The 24274-nt window shown below is 30.5% G+C and overlaps 4 protein-coding genes across 5 annotated transcripts; 1 reads left to right on the top strand and 3 right to left on the bottom strand.

The window, feature by feature from the left end:
* Nucleotides 1–247: 247 nt before the first annotated feature.
* LOC123263626 lies at nt 248–3898 on the bottom strand. The gene is made up of 3 exons (XM_044726533.1): nt 3654–3898; nt 3478–3561; nt 248–632 (listed from the first exon to the last, which is right to left on the bottom strand). The coding sequence occupies exons 1-3, from the start codon at nt 3684–3686 to the stop codon at nt 423–425; spliced, it is 327 nt and encodes a 108-aa protein (XP_044582468.1). The 5' UTR covers nt 3687–3898; the 3' UTR covers nt 248–422.
* On the top strand, nt 3510–13016 carry LOC123263584 (zinc metalloproteinase nas-13-like). Its single transcript, XM_044726477.1, has 5 exons — nt 3510–3526; nt 8385–8684; nt 11218–11523; nt 12581–12714; nt 12806–13016. Exons 2-5 carry the CDS (start codon nt 8480–8482, stop codon nt 12992–12994), a joined length of 834 nt encoding a protein of 277 aa, XP_044582412.1. The 5' UTR covers nt 3510–3526; nt 8385–8479; the 3' UTR covers nt 12995–13016.
* On the bottom strand, nt 12773–16828 carry LOC123263623. 2 transcript variants are annotated; one of them, XM_044726528.1, is made up of 6 exons: nt 16694–16828; nt 14820–14951; nt 14717–14752; nt 14539–14647; nt 13141–13202; nt 12773–13077 (listed from the first exon to the last, which is right to left on the bottom strand). In XM_044726528.1, the coding sequence occupies exons 1-6, from the start codon at nt 16751–16753 to the stop codon at nt 13024–13026; spliced, it is 453 nt and encodes a 150-aa protein (XP_044582463.1). In that variant the 5' UTR covers nt 16754–16828; the 3' UTR covers nt 12773–13023. The 2 variants fall into 2 exon arrangements, with proteins under 2 accessions (XP_044582463.1, XP_044582465.1); XM_044726530.1 differs by having other exon boundaries at nt 14820–14982; nt 16694–16771.
* Nucleotides 16829–16952: 124 nt separating this feature from the next.
* LOC123263529 (glucose dehydrogenase [FAD, quinone]) lies at nt 16953–24062 on the bottom strand. The gene is made up of 7 exons (XM_044726381.1): nt 23856–24062; nt 22707–22876; nt 22280–22520; nt 21173–21431; nt 20816–21076; nt 19272–19502; nt 16953–17599 (listed from the first exon to the last, which is right to left on the bottom strand). The coding sequence occupies exons 2-7, from the start codon at nt 22874–22876 to the stop codon at nt 16959–16961; spliced, it is 1803 nt and encodes a 600-aa protein (XP_044582316.1). The 5' UTR covers nt 23856–24062; the 3' UTR covers nt 16953–16958.
* Nucleotides 24063–24274: the final 212 nt, after the last annotated feature.

Genomic DNA, 24274 nt, shown 5'->3' on the forward strand with positions numbered 1-24274 from the left:
ACTCAAATGAAAGGTCTCGATGAGTATAATGTCAGGATGAGCTTATATCTTTAAAAATGTCAATAGTTCACAAGATACAGGGTCATTTCTTAATTATGTATCTAGAGACAGAGCTTTTTTAAATGCAGTCTAAATACTTATCATCAAAATACACTGGCCACAAAATTTTGCTTATTCTTTTAATAAGATAAATGATAATAATAATAATAATCAAATATCCATTAAAATCAGTCCCATTTTTTTTCTCATAAATTATCAAAATAACATACCAAAAAAGCTAATCTTATCAGAGTTATTAAGGGTATCGGTGAATTAACACTAAATAACAATAAAATAACTTAACTACCTAAAGATCTAAGATCAAATAGAATATTTGGCACATCGAAGTCAGTCCTATTATAACGTACATGTCTTTAAAAGGATTACTTTTGTTCCTTGGAGTCCTTGTACGCTTGAGACTGGATCACCCTCTCTTTTAGCATCATGTACTGCTTTTGAACATGAGACACTTTTGATTTTAAAGAATCAGTCAATTCTTTTTGAATTTGCTGGACTTCCTGCATTTCTTTTCGGAGGTTTAGGTAGTCTTCTGTTATTTCTGATACTGTTTGGATTAATTCCATTACCGAATCCTGTAATAATAATAATAATAATAATAATAATAATAATAATAATAAGTATAATTGAGATTTAATAACTTAGATAGACCTATAATATAAATTATAATATTCACTATAAGATAAATAAGGACCTTAACTATTAGAAAAAAATTAAATTTACTCATAATCTAATATTTTTTATTTTACATTGGCGGCGAAAGGACCTCCTTAAGAAAAAAAATTTTTATTTCTTTACAAAAAGATATAAAATAAAAAATTAAAAAATCCAAGTAACCGATATGGTTGTATATGATTTTTGGACATTAAAAAAAATTTTGTTGTAAATTTAAAAATTAAAAGAAACAATTTTGGAACGTACTTGGTGTTTGTCATTGTGTACTTCAATTTTTTTTAAAAGTCCTAGTAGATAGATTTTAGGAATTTCATAAAAAGTGAAATATTTCGTAACCACGCACACTAAATACGTTCCAAAATTGTTTCTTTTAATTTTTAAATTTACGACAAAATTTTTTAATGCCCAAAAATCATATACAACCATATCGGTTACTTGGATTTTTAATTTTTATTTTATATCTTTTGTAAAGAAATAAAAATTTTTTTCTTAATAGTCTTATGAACGTGGACTTGGCGTGATTTTTTTACAGTGAAACTGTTTTTGTTAGGATTTCAGTATTTTTTGTAATTATAATTAAAATTGACAATTTTAATTTAATACATTTCCGGTGGCAAACTATCCCCTTTAAGCTATCGTTCATGTAAAAGTTATTCTTGCGCCGCCTGGCGTGTGTGATTGCAAGCTGTCAAATATCTTTTTTTCACTGTAGTTTCCCATTTATTATAAGATTAGCATGCATCCTTATATTATTTAGTCTCTGGCCGTCCGCTCTTTACATAAGAAAAAAGTTAAAATCTAAAAATCTGGGTCACTATAGTTTGTGCTGATTATTTTTAATAATTTTAAATAGAAATTATAAAGATAATTGATAATAATCAAGTAATACGCGTAATAAAAAGCATGAACTACTATTATAAAATATCATATAAAAAAAAAATCAAAATAAATTTGAAAAAAAATTTGTAACCTCAAAAAACCGTTCTGCTTACGGTATATACACACTCGGTAGTCTGGCTTGAGAACGGAACTTGGCGCCAGACTCTATCGAGTCTGTTGATTAGTGAAAATTTACTTGAATAAGTTAATATTCACTATTTCCAAGTGCCAATCATACCACTGATTCGAACCAGTGGTACGATTGGCACTTGGAAATAGTGAATATTCACTTATTCAAGTGAATTTTCACTAATTCATGTTTAGAGAGTGTGTACTTCAATTTTTTTTAAAAGTCCTAGTAGATAGATTTTAGGAATTTCATAAAAAGTGAAATATTTCGTAACCACGCACACTAAATACGTTCCAAAATTCTTTCTTTTAATTTTTAAATTTACGACAAAATTTTTTTAAGGGGGGAAATACGTGTACAGGCTTAAAACGATTCAATTTTTTTTTTTTTTATAAATCGCTTGTTAAACTATTCAAAAATATAGATTGAAAATTTAAAGTCAAAATTTCCATTCGTTCAAAAGTTATAAGCGATTTATTAATTACTTTAATACTATTTTACATTAACTTTTTCTGTCACTTTTTTTTCAAACGCGTTTTTCTCGAAACGAGTTTTTTCAAAACTGTGTGCAGTCTAGCTCAAAGAGTTTTAAACCAATCATCTTGCGATATGGCTTATAATTTTCTTTATACAATTACCTTGAATATGAACCTCAATCGAAAGCGATATTTTTATTTAAACTATTTTTTAATAGACAATGTATGAAAAAGTGATAAAAATCACGACTTAATTTTACAGCCCTGTAAAAATGGAAATTTTTACTTTTTTTGTGGAATTGAGGTTCATATGGAAGATACACATATAAATGAAGTAATTTTTCTGTGCCATTGATTTCAAATAAAAATTGTGGCTTCCATACTGCACACAGATTGCTAAATCGGATGACAACCTACGATGTGTATCAGCTGATATCTCCGCTATTTGTTAACTTATATTATTGTTTAATACGAAAAAATACTCATAAATATATGTATAAAATAACCTGATAGTTTCAATAAATAATATTAATTTCTTATACCTTAAAAAAATTAATGAAAATCAGCATGAAAACGGCCTTCTACACGTATTTCCCCCCTTAATGTCCAAAAATCATATACAACCATATCGGTTACTTGGATTTTTTAATTTTTTATTTTATATCTTTTTGTAAAGAAATAAAAATTTTTGCCCTCCGGGCGGAAAGTGGCAACTTTCGTCCCGCTGCGCTAAACAAAGTTGCCGCTTTCCGCCTTCGTCGGACAAAAATAGTATACACTCCACGGGAAGTAAATAAGAAAGCCTCAGATCACATGTCTGTTGACCTCGGCTTCGCCTCGGACAACAATTACATGTGATCTGAGACATTTCTTACTTTACTTCCCTAGGTGTGTAATATACTTTTTCTTAATAGTCTTATGAACGTGGACTTGGCGCGATTTTTTTTACAGTGAAACTGTTTTTGTTCGGATTACAATTTACTTCCTAAGGAAATGAAAATGTTAAATTGCTCTTTGTCAACTCTACGTAAAAAACTTAGGGCCTGGTTAGAATCTAATAATGTTTAGGCATATAAATAATTGGAAAAGCTAAATTATTGAAATTGTTAAAATTTGGTATAATAATGTACTTATTACTTTGTGCTTAAATAATTTATTATTATATACAATAAATAAATAACTTATTATTATTAAAATAAAATTTTAATATTAAAAGGTTATTAAAAAAGAGAAAAACAAATAAATAATTAAAAATAATACCTGATTTTCTCCAGAAGGAAATTCTTTTTCAAAAGACTCCAGTCTCCAAGTAATTGATTCAATTTTATCATCTGTGTTTTTTAACTAAAATATACAAATTAATTATTATAAATAATAAATATAAATATCAATAATATTGGAAATAAAAGGTTTGAAGGTTAGAAAAGAATACTTACACTTTCTTCGAGGTTTGAAAATGCCTTTTCCATTTTTATTAATTTTTTATAAGAATTCTCTGGACAGTAATTTAATAAATCACCAAAAATAATAAGAAATAACAATAAATGTTAAATTTTTTAGTGATTAATTTAAAAAGTTTGTGCTGGTAAATTTATAATTCCCGATGGGTGGTTGACTAAAGACCACAGGGATTCCTGCGTGTTGTTGTGAGCGTTTGCGCATGCGCAAGTAAAGCGCGCGTGGGTTTTAAACAAGCGGGAAAATTTAAATAGTTTTAATAATTATTTTTATTTGAATTTAGTAAGTTACAAATCTAATTTTCGAATTAAATAATAAAATAGATAAGAATGTAATTGTAAAATTCTAAATAGTTAATAAAGAAAAGCCATATATAAAAAGATCTGGTCAGATCTGCCTTAGCAGATCTAGCCAGATCTTTAAATTGTCTCTATCTAACGAGATCTGGCCAGATATAATCAAATCTGACCAGATATAACTCAAAAAAGTGCCATTCGGCAGCCGAAATGGAAGTAGATTTCATTTTTTACTTATTAATTGAAATTACAATTAGATTTTAACGTACGATTTTTTTTTGTAATCATTAGACTCAAAGTTTACACAGTTATTATATAAAATTTATTATAATTTATTATAACTTTATTTTAGACTCAGATAGTTTTTTTCTACTATCAAATTTGCTTTCAGAATGTTTTTATCTCTCAGATTTTACTGTTAAATAAAAAAAAAAGGTAAAAAATTATTGTACTTCAATACTTTTCAATCAGTTTTATATAGATAAAACGACTGCAAGAGTAAAATTTCTTAAAAATGATCATAAGATGGATGTTTTTTGTTTTAAAAAAAAATGAATGCACATTAATCGAAGCTTAATTTCTCAGCTTTCAGATGCATTTTACAGAAATCGAATATCTCGACGCATTCAAAAGTTATTTGAAGAAAAAGTAGTGAAAGTATCAAATTTTCAAAATTTCAGAATTTTGAAATGCTGTAATTTCTAAACTATTTAACCGATTAAGCTCATATTTGAACTTGACCTTCCTAATAGTCTATAGAATAATTATGTTGAGTTTAGTTCAGATCCCTTGAGAATTCTCCACGCTATCGTCGTGACAAGCCGCGTTATATCGTATATACATATATAAACTTTTGAACTACATGTATTTTCTGACTCAGATTATCGAGTTAGGTCGAAATATAGTAAAATTTACGGAAAATTACGTCATAAGGACAAATACAATAGTTAGATTTTTATGAAATCTACTAAAAATAATCTGATTAGATCTGACCAGATTTGGTCAGGTCTTTAAATTGTTTCTATCTGGCAAGACATGGCCAGATATAACTAGATCTGACGAGATATACTAAAAAATTGTTTACATTAAATATCACAAGATCTGAACAGATGTATTGAGATCTGATCAGATATAAAAAATAATAGCTAAATAATCACATCAACAAAAATTACAATTTCATGGAACAATATCTAGTGAATACTATTTTTTTTTCACACTTTGCGTATCTGTCTTGATTAATTACTAAACAAAAAAATTTATTTAATAAAAGCTAGTTCAAGATCCCTACATGTATCAACTAATCTTTAACAAATATGTGATGAATATATTTCTCAATAAATAAATGGTAAGAATTAAAGACCCATTGTTATTAATTCTTTATGATTTACTAAAATATATGTATAACTACATAACCAGATCTGATCGAATCTGATGCTGTTGACAGCTCTGATATAGTTATATCTGGCCAGATATGATAACATCTTTTCATGTCTAATGTATTTTTCAACCCAGATATAGTTATATCTGTTTAGATCTGATCAGATATAACTAGATCTGATCATGTCTGATGTATTTTTCAACTCAGATATAGTTACATCTGTTTAAATCTGATCAGATATCACTAGATCTGATTATGTCTTAAATCCCATATCTGGTTACACTGATAGAATGATTTAGTTCTATTTAATAAGATATTTAGTAACAAACCTTTCATTACCAAATATTTAGTAGTTGGTACTAAATCATTTATTAAAGCCCATTGCCACCAAATAAATATTTAGTATTAACAAACGATTTATTGCTACGCAATAAATCGTTCATTGCTATCAAACAAATTAATTTTTGAACTAATTTTAACGTGTAACCTAACTTTTTAACTTGAAACAAATAAAAATAATTAAAATAAATAATTTTAAGTAAAAATATAAAGTATTATAATGAAAAGAATCTCATTAAATTATATTTTTTTGTTTGAGACATTTATAAAATTTAAAATTAAACAAGTTTTTAACATATTAATAATAGACTAATTGAAAAATGTTAACTAAACTCCACTGAGAAAAGACATAAATAGAAGCAATTTATTGGGAGGATTCCAGGAACAATAGTTCTAGGAAAAGAAATTCTAGGAACAATCGTTCTAAGATCGGCAATTCCAGGGACAATGGTTCTAAGAACAGCAGTTCCAGGAACAATCGTTCTAAGAACAGCAGTTCCAGGAACAATTGTTCTAAGAAGAGCGGTTCCAGGAACAATGATTCTAAGAACAGCAGTTCCAGAAACAATTGTTTTAAGAACAGCAGTTCCAAGAACAGAAATTCTTGGAACAGTCGTTCTACACTGATAGAAGGATTTAATTCTATTTAATAAGATTTAGTAACAGATACTAAATGATAAAGTAACAAACCTTTCATTACCAAATATTTAGTAATAGGTACTAAATCATTTATTAAAGCCCATATAGTTCCACCAAATAAATATTTGGTAGTTCTCAACAAATGATTTATTGGTACTCAATAAATCGTTTATTCGTATCAAAGAAATTAATTTCTTAACTAATTTTAGCGTGTAACCTAACTTTTTAACTTAAAATAAATGAAAATAATTAAAATAAATAATTTTAAGTAAAAATATAAAGTATTATAAAGAAAAGAATCTCATTAAATTATATTTTTTTGTTTGAGACATTTATAAAATTTAAAATTAAACAAGTTTTTAACATATTAATAATAGACTAATTGAAAAATGTTAACTAAACTCCACTGAGAAAAGACATAAATAGAAGCAATTTATTGGGAGGATTCCAGGAACAATAGTTCTAGGAAAAGAAATTCTAGGAACAATCGTTCTAAGATCGGCAATTCCAGGGACAATGGTTCTAAGAACAGCAGTTCCAGGAACAATCGTTCTAAGAACAGCAGTTCCAGGAACAATCGTTCTAAGAAGAGCGGTTCCAGGAACAATGATTCTAAGAACAGCAGTTCCAGAAACAATTGTTTTAAGAACAGCAGTTCCAAGAACAGAAATTCTTGGAACAGTCGTTCTACACTGATAGAAGGATTTAATTCTATTTAATAAGATTTAGTAACAGATACTAAATGATAAAGTAACAAACCTTTCATTACCAAATATTTAGTAATAGGTACTAAATCATTTATTAAAGCCCATTTAGTTCCACTAAATAAATATTTAGTAGTACTCAACAAATGATTTATTGGTACTCAATACATCGTTTATTCGTATCAAAGAAAGTGATTTCTTAACTAATTTTAGCGTGTAACCTAACTTTTTAACTTAAAATAAATGAAAATAATTAAAATAAATAATTTTAAGTAAAAATATAAAGTATTATAAAGAAAAGAATCTCATTAAATTATATTTTTTTGTTTGAGACATTTATAAAATTTAAAATTAAACAAGTTTTTAACATATCAATAATAGACTAATTGAAAAATTTCATCTAAACTCCACTGAGAAAAGACATAAATAGAAGCCATTTATTGGGAGTATGTGTGTTTTCAAAGGGAAGATAAATCTTCCAAAATCGAGCTTAATAAAATAATCTGAGTCAGTGAGTAGATTATGTATCACATAAACATTGGAATTAAAGCACAGCCATCTACCGACAATACTTGTCAAAGAAATATTTAGTACCTGTTACTAAATATTATTTGGTGGAAATAAATATTTATTTCCATGTAATAAGGCTTTGTTCATATAAAAAAATTATTTATTAAACTGTAACAAATAATATTGATACACAAAATATTTGTTTCTCTTAAATAAATTGATAAAAATTTTGTTACTAAATTAATTTAGTACTCCGTACTAAATCCTTCTATCAGTGCAGATATAAATATAGATCTGACTAGATATAATTATATCTGGTTAGATTTAAACTTATTTTCCTGGGATATCTAAAAATTTTCCGGTCAAATTTAATGAAATTTAATATTTGCATTATTTTATATCTAAATAATTTCCTAAAAACTTTACTATCTAAAATAAATTAGCATCTTCTATAAAAACAACTTCCAAGGTCTCGAATTGATCGAGAATGTCAAAGACCCCTGGTAATGATAATAAAAAAAACCCGAAAAAAATTCGCCTCTTGTAATAGAGTGACAAAGTCTATTACACATTACACAACCACTTAATAATCTTTTTAAAACTAAAGAAACAAAGCTAATCAGCCTTTCAATGTCAAGCGCTTCTATTCAGCTAATAAATTCCGAGACTTCCTGCGGCATATGCTTCTAAATTATCACCATGTCCCACATAGACAACATATAAAAGCGGCAAAATAAAAACTTTCATCAGTCAAGCACCCAGAGACCTGGTGGTGCCTCTACCCAATATTCGTGACAATATCCGCCATGTTGTCGTCAATTTTGATCTTTATTATTTTCGCAGTTTCTGCGCCAATTTCTGCCTATTCAATCAACAAACGCGAGTCCAATGATCTTGAGGACCTTGAGGGTGTCATCAGCCTGTCTCACCTGGGGAACATGATGTTTGGAACTCCGAGCAACAGTACCGGCAGCAGAGTCGCGGAATGGAACCAGGAAGCTGGAGTCAATCCAGAGGAACTTGGAGAATACGCTGAAGGCGATATTCTTATTCCTAGGACAGCTTCTGGAAGAAGTGGACTGGCAAACAGCGCCGCCAGGTGGCCAGATGCGACAGTTCCCTACATGATCAGCCCTTGGTTCAGTAAGTTTTTAATTATTAAATTTGAATTAATTGCATAGCGTCACTTCTATTTAATTAAACTTTCTGAAAATTTGTAAATTCATGCTACGTACACTGTTAAAAATTTCTATTGTAATTTTACAAGAAATGTATTGGAAGCTAATAGGCAAAACATTTATTAACTTCCCGCTAAGAAAATTGAAAATTTTCAAAAATCGGGAAGTTATTGTTTTTACCCCATTTTTCGAAAATCGAGTTTTCATCAGATCTTGACGTTTTGAGGTCCCAGGAAGCTTCCCTGACTATTCCCGCGATGGTGTCCGTGCGGCTGTATATATGTATGTATATGTGTGTGTGTGTGTGTGTGTGTGTGTGTGTGTGTGTGTGTGTGTAAACCTCTTATAACTTTTGAACGGCTCGGCCGATCAAATCGAAATAGGTGGTGATCCAAAGATTATCATTGCCATTAAATTTCGTGAAAATTTGAATCGATTCGGTTCGCTAAATTTTGAGAAATCTCAAAAATAAAATTTTCAAAAAATCGTTTTCTTGGAATAACTTCTAAACGGTTTTACCGATCGATTCCAAAAACTAATCAGATCTTAAGCTCAAAAAAGCACGTCGATTGCAACTAGTCCCATCAAAATCGATTGATTCGTTCGAGAGTTATCGAAAACGAAAAATTTCGAAAAAAGTGTTTTTTTCACATAACTTCGAGATTTTTTATTGGATCATTTTTGACGAAATGGAATAATTATTAGAGCCCAAAAAATCACGTCGATCGTCACCAAGAACGTGAAAATTGGTTGATTGGTTCGTGAGTTATCGTTGTCGAAAAAATTCGGAAAAAGTGAATTTTTCAAATTGCTCTAAGATTTTCGGTTCGATCAGTTTGTGTTCAAAAGTATATCATAGATTCTGAAAAAGTGCGTGGAATACTGCCAACCGTGTGAAAATCGATTCATTCATTTAGAAATTATTGCATTTTGAAAATTCAAAAAATACGGTTTTATTAAACTCCTATCAGCCTTTTGAGCTCGAAGAGCTCAAAAACATACAAAAGCTATTTCTTTGAGCTCGGAGAGCTCAAAATAACACAAAAATTGTATTTTTGAGCTCGAAGAGCTCAGAAATGTCATAAGTGCAGTTTCAAGCGTTTAGGTATGGAATTGGCGGGAAGTTGCAGGGATGGCCTTTAGGGTCAACCGTTTTCCAGATTTTAAAAAATTACAATCGGGTATAGTAATATTACAAAACACATATAGATGTGAGGTTACTAATTTTACAAGGTTTTGTAATTTTACAAATATTTTTAGATTAGCTAAGTTTGTAAAATTACAATACTTTCCTTGAATTTTACTTGAATTGAAATAATAAAAAAGAAAGATTTGATTTAATATTTGTTGTCATTTTATTTTTATGAAGCCCTGACTAGATTTTGCATCTCACGTAGACCTAATTTTTACAAATCTGATGATATAAAGTGAAAATAATATTTACCCTAACTAAGAATCGAACGCGAGCCGCGCGCTTGCTAGACTGATACCTAACGCCCTACGCCGTACGACCGATAGGCGATTTAACATCTTATTATTTTTATAAGCTAATGTGGTTATAATCCTATGTGGTGATTGAGCTTTACGGCTTATTATTTATTATTTACATTATTTGTATTTGATGCTGTTTATTGATGGAAAATAACTAACTTTTACATTATTTATAATTCATTGGATATTATAAAAATTAAAGTCTAACATATACTCATTAAAATATATTGATTTCGAAATGATCATTTAAGCGTAATATTAAAATTTATAAAAGATAAATGATGCCTCGAATTTATTATTACAAATAAACAACCATAGACTAAAAATTAGTAAAAATAAATATGAAGGACATTGTTGTTTTTTGATACATCAGTCTCATTTTTGTAAAACTTAAAAGAATTGTTTTTAAAATTGGAAAACAGTGGAGTAGAATTACAATTCGTGTAATATAATTAAAATTGTCTGGTAAGATTACATTGCACTGGATAATTTTACAATGAAAATTGTAAAAATAAAAAAAAAACTTTTTAAATTTTTTATGAGATTATTGTAATATAAATTACAATATTTTTTTGTGATTTTACATACAATTATGCCGAATCAGATGACAAATAATGTTTCCAAAATTAGTTACTTAAACTATTTTTAGTTAAATATGGGCTTAATAGTAATCTTTATTAACTTTAACTGAGAAAACAGAAAAAATAATTGTTACAGCCCGGATCGGGAATCGAACCCGGATCTTTTGGTCAAGCACCAACGGCTTGGACAGTTAAGCTATCTGAGCCATCGTCCGTAACAACCTTTCAGTCACCTAATTATGTTTTGTTTAACACGATAGAAAAATATTTATTTAAATACAGTCCATATAACTATTTATCAATAGTTACTTAAACTAATGCATACTTCGAGTAACTATGAAAAAAAATATTAGAAATATTTTAATAACGTTATAATTCAGCTATCCACTTTTCTCTCAATGTATACATAATTTTTTGGAATTTTAGAGCCGGAGCAGTTGGAAACTATCATGGAGGCAATGGATGACTTCCGAAAGTACACTTGTATGCAATTTGTGCCCTACAATGGCGAAACGGATGATTATATAAGAATCACTGCTGGAAATACCGGCTGTTGGTCCAGTGTAGGTCGTCTTGGAGGCCGTCAGGATGTTAATCTTCAGGTTCCAGGGTGTGTAGTGAAAAAAGGGACTGTTATTCATGAACTGATGCATGCTATTGGGTTTATTCACGAGCAGAGTCGCTATGATCGCGATGAATTTGTCGAAATTCAGTGGCACAATATAAAACCAGGTATTTTTTAGATTAATTTCTTTATAAATCTGTTGCAGAGGTACTTTTGTAGGAATTAACATAAAATTTTGCTATAATATGTTTTATTTTGTTGAGTTATACTAAAAAATAGTTCAAAAGTTTATAAATGTGATAGAACCGGGGTGTAAGCACGATTACGGCGGCAATTCTATACGGATCTCGATCAAACTCAATACATTTATTCTATCAACGAAAATCTCGGTCAAGTTTGAAAAAGGGGCAAATCGGTCCATTAGTTCCAAAGTTGTGGGCAAGAGAAAAATTTTTTCATTTTCATTAAAATATTAATTTAACGAGATTTTCCCAAATAAATTAAAAATCATAATTGATAACCAAATTCTGGCAATTGTTATTTTAAAGTTCATGTAATTAGCTTCAATTTACCTTATTATAATTTCTTTTTAAATAATTTTAAATATTTTTTCTCCAGCTTATAAAATCAGCAATATGAAAAATAATTATTTTTATGTGATTATCCTCGACATAACTGCATAACTAATTGTATAAAAATTCCTAGTGCAAGTTATATCTCATTAAATAAGTAACAATTTTAATTATTAAATGTATAATTTCCCTTAAATTTATAAATTTTACAAACATTCTAAAGGTAGTATCAAATATTTAAATTATTATGTGCTGAAATTGATAAATCTATCTTTCTATATTAAGTGTGGCTTTTTTAAAATTAATTTTTCAATAAAATTAGTCACTTATTTTTTAACATTATAAATTTTGGCTCAATGAAATATTTAAAAATAAAATAATTCCAAGATTGATTAAATGTTCCAATAATAAAATATTTAATAAATAATTATGATAAAATAAATGAAAGATTTAAAATGACAGCATATCAATGGTATTTATTTTTACCAAAGAATAATTAACATTCTGCCCGATTTAACTCCGCATAGTATTTCAATCCCGCGTTAATCAAAAATTTATTTCAAAAAATGTAAATATCATTATTTACTAAACAAATACTCTAGTTTTTAATTACGCACAATACTCAATATTTTTTTTTTTTTTTTTTTTATAGCGAGCACAGTTAATTTTCTGAAAGTGGGAAAAGATACTACCGATCACTTCGGAGTTAAGTACGACTACGGCAGTGTGATGCATTATTCCAAGAATGCTTTCTCCGCTAATGGACAAGCGACAATTATTCTTAAAGTAAGAATCTAACCATACTAATATTAATTTTATGATTAAAATTGAATAAATAGAAGAATTTATAGAACTTAATGAATTTATTGGACCTTAGGAAACAAACGGTGGATTCTTCGGAGCATTCGACGGTTTATTCGGTGAAACAAAGCCTTCGCTTGGTCAGCGAGAGGGCTTTAGTAAACAAGACATCAGAAAAATACGGAGAATGTACAACTGCGACGGGCCAAGAAGGCGGAATGCAAGATCTCGCCCCCAGGTTAGTCTTTTCGATTTCTTCTGGTAGTCAAATGAGGGATCCAACCAAACAGGGAGCTAGTGGACGTCTTTCTTGTGCATGATCGAGTGTAACGATGGCTGCTGGTCGTCCTGTGGAACAGAAAAATTATTATTAATTTATTATTGTTAAGTAATTGCCAAAGCAAGAATTACCTGATGGCTGGTCCAAAAACACTCTGTGAAATGTTGCGCGCGCTCACATGGGTTTGTCAGATCTGAAAAAAATTATTTTAAGGTAAAGGAACCAATTAGTGACAGGGACCCAATTATTGACACCTATTTTATTTTAAATCTTATTTACCTACAATATTAATAACAATTTTTTTATACAAGAATTAAAAAAAATTAATGAGAAAGATTCATTAATTAAAATAATAAAGTTTAGTATTCTTAAACTGGTAAAATAAACTAGAAGTAAGCACTAAAAATTCCAGATTTTTAATTATTTTTTAAACTAATCAAATTGAACATTTTTTTTAAATAAATAAATTAAGTATTAAAAATTAACAATATCGGATATTTACATTCAACTGAATGGTTATTAATTATAAAATAATTGGTGCCAATAATTGGTACACAAAATATATGGATCTGATATTGACAGGTGAGTTTATACCAAGCTGTAACCTCCCCAATCAGACTTTACTTATTGTATTTAGATCAGATTAATGGTGACAAGTAAGCATTAAGGGTGTCAATAATTGGTCCAACGGTATGTCACTAGTTGGATCAATCGATTTATCAGACTGTCAATAATTGGTGTATCCGGATGATTGACTTTGTCGATTGAAATTAATTATTAAACTTGAGAAAATATTATTAAAATGCATTCATTTTGTTTCTCAAAAGATTAATTAATATAATGTAAAACAAAAAATTGGACAATCTTAATTTAAAATATGTTTAAAAAAATGAAATCCTCTTTTGTTAAATTCCACTGTACTTTCTTAACTATTGAAGTTTTTAAAGATATGAGCTCATCCCAATGTTATACTCATCAAGAGCTTTTATTTGAGTACCCACATGCATTTTTGATATATTTTTCATATATACATATATATAATATAAATAAATATATAAAATATATGAAAAATTGATGTGGGTACTCAAATAAAAGGTCTCGATGAGTGTAATGTCAAGATGAGCTTATATGTATGAAAATGTCAATAGTTTACTTATCTCAATTTAAAATTAAAAAAAAATGAAATCCTTGTCTCTTATAGTGTCAATAATTGGTGCTTTTACCTTAAATATGTTTTGTGATTTTTTCCTTTTAAATTTAGTAAAAATAATAAGAAAAATAAAGAAAAAATATTTATATAATTAATTTAATTGATCTTTATATAAAAAATTATTTTTAAATTTGAATTTTGCCGCCAGTGATGACGTAGTTCTGTATCCGGTGCGCAACGCCATCTTACAGAAATTAAAGGAACTAAATTTATTTTTTCTTGTAGAAAACAGTTCATTTGTTTTTTTACATGAAAATTCCACTTATTATAATTAATTTAATTAAAATTAATCAAAAAAAATAATTAAAAATATTCTTACCTAAGTCAATGCACTTTCTCAATAAAATATCGGTGTCATTTTCCGATAATTGAGCTTGGAGCATCCAGGCCTTGATGTTGTGAACTTTGAAGCCTCCATGACGATCCATCTATTAATTCATACTTTTTTTAGCTACATTACACAATTTATTTACTTATATTTGATATTTAATAATTACCCAATCAAATTCACTGTAGACGCACAGTAGAAAGCACTGCAATTCATTTTTCATTAATATTTTTATTGATAATCATAATGAATTATTTTGATTAATTACTCACCGCCAATGGATGGTGAAATTTTACATGCAGCCGGTTAAGATTGTGGTTCATTAAATAATCATTGAGTACTCGTAAATCAACTGGGTCTGTTGTATTACAAACTCTAACTATCGCCATGTCTTGTCTTATTGCCTACAATATTCTATATTTTTAAATTCCTTATCTACAATTTTTAACAAATATAATTTCAAAAAAGAATTATTTTTTTTTTTAATATAATAAAAATATAATCATATCATTCATTAAAAATATTTCTTCATTTATAAATTATATGACCGTTTTTTTACTGATATTGTAAAAAAAATATTAATTCAATTAATTAATTAAATTTATTTTTGTATTAACTGAGTAGATATGTACCTTAGGAATACTCGTGAGTTAGCGCACACTTCCTGATCGTTGAGCTAAGCTCTATTATTATTTTTTAAATAGCAACAGTTATCGTAGCAACGCTCCGCCTTTTTATCACAACGCCCTGCCCCTTTGTAGCAACGCGCTATATTAACATAGTAACAATCCGCCTTTTTATAATAAAGCACCACCCTTTTATAACTTCGCTCTGCCCTTTTGTGACAAAGCTCCGCCCTTCATAGCAACGCATTCTCTACCATGGCAACGCGCCACCTATCCACAATAACAATTACCGTAGCAACGCCCCGCCCATTTACAACAACGCCCCGCCCCTTTGTAGCAACAATCTATATCAACACAGCAACACTCCGCCTTTTTATAACAACGGCCCGCCCTTTTAAATTTACTCCGCCCCTTTATACCAACACAATCTATCACCATGGTAACGCTCCGCCTTTCCATAGCAACAGTTTCATAGCAACGCTCCGCCCTTTTATAATAACGCTTCGCCCCTTTGTAACAATACGCTATATTACCATAGCAACGCTCCCTTTTTTTTGGATTTTAAAAAGGTTATTTATTTTCGAAATATTCTTATTTTACATGGTTAAGTAACAAATACCTTATAAAAATTTTATATTTAAGTTTGTTTATAAATATTCAAGTGGACTCCTTATTAAAGTATCTCTCCTGATAATTATTTATTTAAAAATAGAAAGTGTAAATTAAATTATGATTATCAAGTAACGATCTTTTAAATAAATAATGATGGTAAAAAAAATAAAATTTTAAATATAAAAAAACAATCTCGCAATTTTTTTTTACTATAAGGCTACAACGCCCCGCCTATTTATAGAAACGCCCCGCCTTTCCCTAGCATTGCGCTTTATTACTATAGCAACGATCCACCCCTTTATAACAATACTTCGCTCCTTCATAGCAAAACAGCCTACTACTGTGGAAACGCTCCGCCCTTCGTAGCAAAGCTCCACCCATTATAGCAAAGCTCGGCCCAATCGTATCAACGCACTAAATTACTATAGCAACGCCCCGCCCTTTCCTTAGCAACGCTCTTTATTACCATGGCAACGCCCCGCCCTTTCTTAGAAACTCCTTCCACTTCTAAAATTTCTTTAAAATTTATCTAATTTATCCGTTATAAAATATAGTTCCACATTAAATAGTTAATATTATTAAATATCACATAAATTTTGTATAAAATTTCACTAATTTGCATTTAATTTTAAAAAGATATAGATGGCGCCTTTTCTACTTAAATCTATTAAATAGATGGCGCTGCATTTTTAAATAATTTTTTTCTTTAAATTTGTAATAGTATATAAAATATATATTTAATACTTATTTTATTGTTGTGAATATTTTTTACAATTCAATTCTAATAAAAATTACGATTATATTTTTTATTAAACACTGCATAATATAAATTTTTTTACATTCAATATTTATAAAAGAATTTTATTTGCTTACAATAATTTTTTTTAGTATTAAAAAAAAATACTTACACTAGAATACACAACAGTAAAAACAGTAGACAAAATTGCAAAATAAAAAACAAAACTCATTTTGTTTACAAAATTCCAAGTGTTTACTGATTCGCGTATCAAACACAACTGGCATGTCGGGTATTAGATTACCACTGTTACAATATAATTCCTCAGATAGTGTGAGTAAATAGTTCGTGTCAATGAGTGAATTGATAAGCTGACCCTCTGTTAAATTACAGATAAATACTTTATTACAAAAAAAAAAACATCACAAAGAAATAAATCATCGGATCCAAGTTTTCTTAATAAAATCAGCGGCTTTTTCGCCGATCATTATCGCGGGGGCATTAGTGTTCCCGGAGGTCACTGCAGGCATGACGCTGGTATCAGCAACTCGAACACCACGAACTCCTCTGACCCGAAGCTGGTTGTCGACCACCGCAAGAGGGTCATCGTCAGGTCCCATTTTGCAGGAGCCGGCCTGGTGGTTCTCCGGAGCGGTATCGCGCTTTATCGCGCATTCCCAGTAGGCGTCGCATCCGAACCTCAGATTCTCGCAGCCTTTGACTGGAGTTCTGTCCAATTCGAACCCGTAGCGGGATAACACGCGAGTTTCCGCCAATCTTACGCAGAACTTTATCCCCTCCACCAGCCGCTTGACGTCCTCCGGCTCGGTTAGATACCTAGGGTAGATCATAGGCTTCGACAGAGGGTCGTTATCCTTTAGTTTTAGCTCCCCGCGGGATTTTGGGTGCAACAGCGTTGGAATCATTAAAATACTTCGGCGGTTTCCTTTTTTTTCTCCCACGGTCCCAGTTTCTGCGCAGTCTGCTAAATAGCCGCCGAAAATCAGCTGGATGTCTGGGTGGTCATCTTCCGGGTTTGCGTATTTTGTGTTTATCATTGCAGTTACTTCGGAAATACCTAAAATATTCAAAAATGTGAAATTATTAATGAATAACAAGTTAGTAAGGAAGTTTTTTAAGTTTGTGGGCTAGGATTGGTAAGCAATGGTTGCTAGGGGGCGGTACTTAGCGATGGTTGCTAGGCAACTGTTTCTAAGGGGCGTTACTAAGTTATGGTTGCTATGAAACTGCTTCTAAGGGGAGTTACTAAATAATAGTTGATAAGAAAGTGTTGCTAAGGGGCGGTACTAGGCATAGTTGCTAAAAAAACTGTTGCTAAGGGGCGTGTCTAGGGGGGAGGGGAGAAGTGAATATTAATTAAGGGGAGTTACTAAATCATAATTGTTCAGGAAAACGTTTATATGGGGTGTTACTAAGTTATGGTTGCTATAGAACTGTTTCCAAGAGGCGTGGCTAGGCGATAATTGCTATAAAACTGCTTCTAAGGGGCGTTACTAAATAATAGTTGATAAGGAAGTGTTGCTAAGGGGTGTAACTAGGTTTAGTTGCTAATAAACTGTTGCTAAGAGGCGTGTCTGAGAAAGGAGGGGTGAATTTTTATCCAGGGGCATTACTAAATGGCGTTACTAAGTTACGGTTGCTAAGAAACGGTTGTTTAGGGGCCTTACTAAGTTAAATAACCAAGCAATTTTTGTTAAGGGGCGTTAATAAATCATAATTGCTGAGAAAATGTTCATGAGGGGCGTTACTAAGTTATGGTTACTCTGAAACTGTTGCTAAGGGGCGTGGCTAGGTCATAATTGCTAAGCAACTGTTTCTAAGGGGCGTTACTAGTTTATGTAGTATAAAAACTGATGTTAAGAGGCATTACTAAATCATAATTGCTAAATAACTGTTTCTAAGGGGCGTAACTAAATTATGGTTACTATAAAACTGTTGCTAAGGAGCGTGGCTGGGTAATAATCGCTAGGCAACTTCTTCTGAGGGGCGTTACTAGGTGCGGTTGCTAAGAAACTGTTGCTAAAGGGTGTTACTAAGTTACATACCCAGGTAACTGTTGTCAAGGGACGTTACTAAGTTTTGGTTGCTATCAAAATGTTGTAAAGGGGTGTGGCTTGGGATAAATTCCCAGGCAATTATTGCTAAGGGGCCTTACTATGAATGGTTGCTAAAAAACTGTTGCTAAGGGGCGTGTTTAGAGGGAGGAGTAAATATTAAGTATAATTAAAGCTTAATAATTCCAAAATAAACACCCACTAAATTATCTCTTATCCTTTGAAATATAATTTATAATATAAAAAAAAATGATCTGATAATGTTAATAAATAAAATAATGTTAGGCTTAGAAACATATAATTTAAAAAAACTACTCCCGATAAATAGACCGTAAACTCTTATAATTTTTTTTTTTGCTTTTTATCAATGATTATTGAGTAGTCTCAGTAAGTAGTTATTAAAACTAAAAAAAAAAAGAGTAAATAATATATTTAAATTAACAAAAAAAATGAGAGGTCTTGTTTGATGGTTAAATGGTAAATAGATCAGTTGCATCACGAATAGAGTAGTCACGAAATGAGATCGTATATATTGTGCAACGGACTTTCTCTAGTTCTCCCACGGTAGTAAATGAGAAGAAGAGTGCTCTATAGAATGAGAATTAAAGTAACCATCCGCTTTTTTTATATCCATAAAAGTATAAAATTGTTAATTGTAAATTCTGTATATTTTACCTGTGCCTGACATGAGCCCGTCGCGGAATAACAAGTACTCCATAGCTGTTGCCCAATTAAGTGGCGTAGTGTCTGTATCATTTATCTTGAATACCAACGCGTACGCTACGTGATTGTGGAGATTCTTTCCTACACCTGGCAAGTGGTGGATTATCGGGACTCCTACCGAGGAAAGTTCTTCTCGCGGGCCGATTCCGGAGTTTAGTAAAATTTGCGGTGAATTAACAGCTCCTATAAAACAATTATACACTGTTAAAAATTTTTGTAAAATTACAATCATATTACAAAACAAATAATAAGTAAAATTACAAGTCAGTGTATAGCAATGCGAAATAAAATAAATTTCATGTAATTTTCCAACACCTGTCAGTAAATCTACTAAGATATATTGTAATTTTACAAACTTCATGTATAAACCTAACATACATTGTAATATTACAGAACCGTTGGTCAGTTTTTAAGAAAAAGCTTTTTAATTTTGCAAACATTATTTGTCATCTGATTCGGCATAATTGTATGTAAAATCACAAAAAAATATTTTAATTTATATTACAATAATCTCATAAAAAATTTAAAAAGCTTTTTTTTTATTTTTACAATTTTCATTGTAAAATTACCCAGTGCAATGTAATGTTACCAGACAATTTTAATTATATTACACGAATTGTAATTCTACTTCACTGTTGTCCAATTTTAAAAACAATACTTTTAAGTTTTACAAAAATGAGACTGATGTATCAAAAAATAACAATGTCCTTGATATTTATTTTTACTAATTTTTAGTCTATGGTTGTTTATTTGTACTAATAAATTCGAGGTATCATTTATCTTTTATAAATTTTAATATTACGCTCAAACGATCATTTCGAAATCAATATATTTTAATGAGTATATGTTAGACTTTAATTTTTATAATATTCAATGAATTATAAATAATGCAAAAGTTAGTTATTTTCCATCAATAAACAGCATAAAATAACACAAATAATGTAAATAATAAATAATAAGTCGTAAAGCTCAATCATCACATAGGATAATCTTATAAAAATAATAAGATGTTAAATCACTTATCGGTCGTACGGCGTAGGGCGTTAGGTATCAGTCTGGCAAGCGCGCGGCTCGCGTTCGATTCTTAGTTAGGGTAAATATTATTTTCACTTTATATCGTCAGAGTTGTAAAAATTAGGTCTACGTGAGATGCAAAATTTAGTCAGCGTTTCATAAAATAAAATGACAACAAATAATCAATCAAATTTTTCTTTTTTATTATTTCAATTAAAGTAAAATTCAAGGAAAGTATTGTAAATTTGCAAACTTAGCTAATCTAAAAATATTTGTAAAATTACAAAACGGTTTTGTAAAATTAGTTACTTCACAGAGCTATGTATGTTTTGTGATATTACTATACCCGATTGTAATTTTAAATAAATGTTTTGCCTATTAGCTTCCAATACATTTCTTGTAAAATTACAATAGAAATTTTTAACGGTGTATAATTAGCCAAAAAAATTGTAATTAATTTGAATTAATTTGAATTAACTTACCTCCGCTGACAATAACTTCTTTGCGCACGCTAACGCGTCTTAATTGCTGGTCCTTAGAGTACTCGACCCCAATAGCCTGACGGTTGTTATTAAAAATAATCCGTGTTACTGTCGCGTTTAAGAGGATATGCAAATTGGACCTGTTCTTCACAGGACGTATGAATGCACGTGCTGTTGACAATCGTGATCCGTTGCGTGATGTCGTTTGCGCTATTGCAAAACCGGTGTGTGTTCTACCGTTCAAATCGACGTTGTCGTAACCTAAATGTTAATAGTAATGCAAACATCATTAATTAATCACTTATAAGTCAAGTATATTATAATTATTCTTAAGTACTATACTACACTTATACGAACCTAATTCCTTGCCAGCTTCGATCAGAGCCCGGCTCAATGGCGGGTGGTACGGAAACTGGGTCACTGTTAATGGTCCGCCGGAACCGTGGTACCCGTAATCCATTTGATTTATCTGTTGATTATCTTCACTGTAGATAAAGTAAGGCAGTACTTCCTGGTAACTCCAACCAGAGTTTCCTAGACGCGCCCAGTTGTCGTAATCTTTCTTTGAACCTCTCATATAGGTCATTCCGTTCATTACACTTGTTCCGCCTAATACCTAAAAAATTATTAATAGTATTTTTATTTAATTTTTAATGAATTAGTTACAAATATATTTATTTTTCAGCTTTTTATCAAAGCCCCGCCCCTTTATAGCAACACTCTGCCCCTTCATAGCAACGTGACCTATTTCCATAGCAACGCTCCTCCCCTTATTATCAAAACCCCTGCCCATCCATATCAAAATATTTATTTTCCAGTCTTTTCAGCAACATTTACTTACGTCCCTCTCTTTTCTTAGCAACGCCCCGCCCCTTCATAGCAACACTCCGCCTTCTCATAGCAACGCAGTCTGTTTCCATGGCAACGCCCCGCCTGTTCATAACAACGCTCCTCCCTTTATTAGAAATTCTGCCTTTTATAGCAACATAGTATATTTTTATAGCAACGCAATTTTGTCTTAGCAACGCCCCGCCCTCTTACAATAACACTCCTCCCTTTATTGAAAAACCCCGCCCTTTCATAGCAACACAATATGTTGCCATAGTAATATTCCGCCCCTATTAGCATTGTCCATTATCTGTTCTTAACCCCGCCCCTTTTTAAAATTTACAGAAAAAATGTCACTAACTTTTTTATAGTAAATTGCTATGTTAACGTTCTGCCTTCTTCCAGCATTGCTCTGCCCCTTTCTTAGCAACGCTCCTCCTTCTATAGCAACGCGGTCTATTACCATGGCAACGCCCCGCCCTCTCATAGCAACGTTCTCCCCTTATTAGTAAAACCCCGCCTCTTCATAGCAACACAGTAGATTCTAGTGCTAAGGCCCCGCCTTTACATAGCAACGCCTCGCCCCTTTCTTAGCCCCTCCCCTTTTAAGATTTCCCAGAAAAAAATGTCACTAACCTTTCCACGAGGCCAATAACATCTCCCTTCTTTATTCAAACAAGCTTCAGGCTCAGGTTCAGTGGAATACTGCCAGTCAATACTACTCCCAAGAAAATTAAAGAAAAAAGAAGGAATTTGCGTGGTTGTAGGCTCGTCCAATCCGGCTTCAATCAGTAAAACCGAAAATTTGTCATTCTCGGCAAGCCGACCAGCAACCGTAGCGCCAGCACTTCCTCCTCCGATCACGATAAAATCATAACTGCAATTAGCAAATAAAAAAAGACATTAGACATGACATTAATGACAGTAATTACCATTTATCATTTGTGACGGGATGACAATGGAAATCCTTCAAGGGTCTCGAATAAAAAGTGAAAGTAACTATTGATTAAATAACTATTTTATTTATTCTATAATTTATTTGTAATTTTAGAGTAAAATTTACCTTGAATTTATTTGCTCACGTGACTTGGGCCGGTTGCAAGGATCTTCGAGGTCGCATTGGCTGCGTAAAAAAACCTCCAGGAGGCCCATAAACAGCATAAATGATGGCCCCCCGCATGCCGATGCTAATGATGGGCCTGTTGGAGCTCCCAGTGGGCAATCGCAACTCATCTGATTATAAATTTATTTATTTCAGTGTTTTACATTTATTGTGACCTTGAATTTATAAAGCTATATATATTTTACGCCGTTACGTTCACTGACCGCGAACTTTTGGTATTTAAATTAAATGCAATTTACTTCTGCATTATAATAATCTAAACACGGAAGAAATCTAAGAGAATATCTTTTAATCTCTTAAATTTTCTCCGATAATTTAAAATTGATTTTTTTTTTTTATTAATACTAGCAAAATTTCGCTTTATTGAATAAAGACTTTTGTTCAATTGCACTGTATTTTTTTAACTATTGACATTTTTAAAAATATAAGCTCATCCCGATGTTACACTCGTCAAGAGCTTTCATTTGAGTACCCACATGCATTTTTGATATATTTTTCATATATACATATATATAATATATATAAATATATAAAATATATGAAAAATTGATGTGGGTATTCAAATGAAAGGTCTTGATGAGTGTAATGTCAGGATGAGCTTATATCTTTAAAAATGTCAATATTTTACGAGATGCAAGGTCATTTGTTAATAGATGAAAATTAGTATATATTTAATAAATTTATAATAAATAAATTATGGCAAAAAAAATTTTTAATAATGAAAAAATGCAATTTTTTAAAAATAATATTTTTTAATTTAAAAACATCAAATTTTGATATATTTTTCATAAATACATATATAAAATACCTATTTTAAAGATATAAGCTCATCCCGATGTTACACTCATCAAGAGCTTTCATTTGAGTAACCACATGCATTTTTGATATATTTTTCATATATACGTATATATAATATATATAAATATATAAAATATATGAAAAATTGATGTGGGTACTCAAATGAAAGGTCTTAATGAGTGTAACATCGGGATGAGCTTATATCTTCAAAAATGTCAATAGTTCACGAGATACCGGGTCATTTCTTAATTTTGTAGAGATAGAGCATTTTTAAATGGAAAAAAAACTTACCGTAAGAGAGTATCAAGTCCGTAGTTGATTGCCGAGCGTCCAGAAAGCGACTAGATCCTCGAAGGCATCACATTCTCCATCGGAAGTCCCACCGGCGAAATTCCACCTCCTATATGGATAGTATTCATCCTCTTTATACTACTTACTATTACTTACCATTACCTGTAACCCGTAACTTGCCACACTCTTACAATAGACCAAACTTTCATTCTCTAATAATTATCTCAAAGCAGCCTAATTAATTTTTACAACTCATAAGCTTTATTTAGTCGTTAATTATATTGCCCATTTTTTTTTTTTTAAATTAAGTAATAATTTATTATTCATTTTTTTTACGTCATTAGTCATTTATCTAATTAGTAAACTTTATAAAAAATCAGGTATAGAATTGATTAATTATTTTATGTGACCCTGGAGCT

Source organism: Cotesia glomerata, linkage group LG4 (genome assembly GCF_020080835.1).
Source record: "Cotesia glomerata isolate CgM1 linkage group LG4, MPM_Cglom_v2.3, whole genome shotgun sequence".
In the NCBI taxonomy this organism is placed as follows: domain Eukaryota; kingdom Metazoa; phylum Arthropoda; class Insecta; order Hymenoptera; family Braconidae; genus Cotesia; species Cotesia glomerata.